A 2,500-nucleotide genomic window follows, 5' to 3' on the forward strand; every position below is an offset into this window, starting at 1 on the left:
AGACTTTCAGAAGCTTTCTTCTTCACTTATACTTCGAGAGCAAGACTTCTAGAAGCTTTCCTCTTTAATTGTACTTCGATGGCAAATCCTCCGGAAGCTTTCTTCTTCAATAATACTTCGATAGCAAGACCCTAGCACCATTAAGACTCGACTGTATCCGAAGTCACTCCCGTTCTCACAAAGGTCAAACCACTACAACAACGACAGACGAAGAAGAGTTCTTGTAGTTCTTTAGGGGCCTTCCACTTCCGGTTGAACCTTTAGCGGGAAGAGCCGACTCAAAGTGGTTCTTCTTCAAGGGTCTCACAAGACGTCTTCCGAAATCACCCAGGAAGACCAACATCTTAGAAGACCCTTCTTCCTTCGACTTCATCCCAAATGGAAGACATGAAGGAGGAATAGTAGGAGGAAGAAAGCCTTCCCTCGAGACCAAAGAAGACCTCCTCCTTCTTCAGGAGTCCGGAAGAGTGAGTGAAGAACCTTTCGCTTTCCTGACGCCTGTCAGTTTCTCTTCGTCGGTTCCTGACACTTTCCTCCTTCCATTCTCTCCCTCCACCTGTCCCTCCTCCCTTCCTCGACCACCCACCTCGTTCCTGCAGAAGGTGAGAGACGAAGACGAAGGCGCTGTCAGTCGTTAGAGTGACACGAACTTGTCGTCCTTGTCATGTGGTGGAGACGGGAAGTCTGGCTGATGCGAGGAGGATGTCTGCGTCTGTGTCTGTTTCGCTGTCTGTGTCTGTGTCTGTATCTGTGTCTGTGTCTGTGGCTGTATCTGTATTCGTGTCTGTGGTTGCTGTTGGGGCGTGGCGATCGAGTTCGCGATGCTGACGATCGTGGAGACGTTGGTGTTGTTACTCCAGGAAGAAGTCTTCTTCGAGGTGTTCCCCGCTTGAAGGGAGTTCACAGACGAAGTCGAAGTCAAAGTCGAAGAGACCAGCATCTGTTGTTGTTGTTGATGGTGATGAGGAAGATGATTGGTCATAGCACAAGAGGAGTAATCGAGTGGTGACGAAGGTACACCAGACATATGGAAATCATGTCTTCGATCTCTCATACTTATCATCGGAGGACATGGAGGAAGATGCTGTTGTTGTTGTTGTTGCTGCTGTGCCTGAGGATGCTGCGGAGTTTCCGGATGCTGCTGTTGCTGAGGCTGTGGGTGTTGTTGCTGGTGTGGATGCTGTGGATGCTGTGGTTGTTGTCCTCCGGTAAGATGGTGAGCAAGCATCTCATGCATCGACGCTGAAGGCGAGAAGGGTGAGGGGGTCGCTGACATATACCCCATGGGGACGTGAGAACCTGACAGGGTCGCCGTCATGGCCGCATTGTAAGGCCCCTGAGACAAAGCCCCCGGGCCCATAGCACAGGACCCTCCCCCGTTAGTAGCATACCCATGCCCGAGGTGTCCTTGGCCATGCAGAAGACCCTCTTGACCCATAACACCTCCAGGGGTTCTCAACGCCGCCTGCATGACGTGGGAGGGCATCGGACCCCCAAGGCAGCTGGAAGTGTGGCACTGGGAGGGGGACAGAGTCCCTATCTTGTCTATTGGCGAAGAAGGGCGCATACCTGACGAAGGCGCCGGCGAAGAACTCGGAGGGCTTGGGCTCTTGTCCAGACCACTTCCCTTCATCTTCTGGTCCTTCTTGTACTTCATCCTCCGGTTCTGGAACCAAATTTTGATTTGTCTTTCGGATAAGTTCAACATCGTGGCCATCTCGATCCTCCGCGGCCTGCAGAGGTATCGGTTGAAGTGGAACTCCTTCTCGAGCTCGACTAGCTGGGCCGAAGTGTAAGCGGTCCGTGCTCTCTTCGTAGGTCCTCCTCCGCTTCCTCCACCTCCTCCTTGGGATGCTGGAGCTCGTCCTCCAGACTCCGAAGTGACGTCATAGTCTGAAAGAGTGAATCACTATGAGAGAGAAGCTCATGATTAAGAAAATAAATAAATAAAATAAAATAAAATAAAATAAAGTAAATAAATAAATGAAAATAAGCGAATGAATGAAAAAAGAATAAATAGATATATAAAAAATAGAAATAAATAGATCATATAAAAATAAGATTAAATAAATGAGTAAACAAATAAGTAGATAAAAATAAAAAAGTAAAATAAAACAACATAAGTGAATAAAAAAGAATAGAAAATAAAAACGCAAGGAAGCGCTGAGCTACGGCCGAAGCCGTCGCATTTAGCTAAAGAAAATGAAATTGATTTATTATTTTCTGGTTGAAGACACTCCATTACTTAAGTATAATTGTTTAGTGATTATTATAATTCTTATTCAGTTTCTATCTACTAGTAAAAAAAAGTCTGAGAACATTCTTTACCAAATGTAAAAAAAAATAAAAAATAAGAAAAAATAAACAATGAAAAAAATAAACGAATAAACAAATATGAATAGATAAAAAATAAATAGACATATTTAGATAGATAAACAAAAATGTAAAAGTAGATAAAGAAAAAGTAAATAAATAAGTATATAAGATAAATTAAATTAAT

General features: G+C 44.7%; 1 protein-coding gene across 1 annotated transcript in view; it reads right to left on the minus strand.

Moving 5' to 3' along the window:
• LOC143018339 (uncharacterized) overlaps positions 1 to 2,500 on the minus strand; it is a 42,753-nt gene that overhangs the window by 13,837 nt on the left and 26,416 nt on the right. Inside the window, exon 2 of the mRNA XM_076173700.1 lies at positions 795 to 1,893. Coding sequence (XP_076029815.1) covers positions 795 to 1,893 — 1,099 coding nt within the window. The remainder of the gene's footprint in view (positions 1 to 794; positions 1,894 to 2,500) is intronic.

The sequence above is a fragment of the Oratosquilla oratoria genome, chromosome 3 (assembly GCF_046742065.1).
Source record: "Oratosquilla oratoria isolate Oo_2021 chromosome 3, ASM4674206v1, whole genome shotgun sequence".
Lineage (NCBI taxonomy): Eukaryota > Metazoa > Arthropoda > Malacostraca > Stomatopoda > Squillidae > Oratosquilla > Oratosquilla oratoria.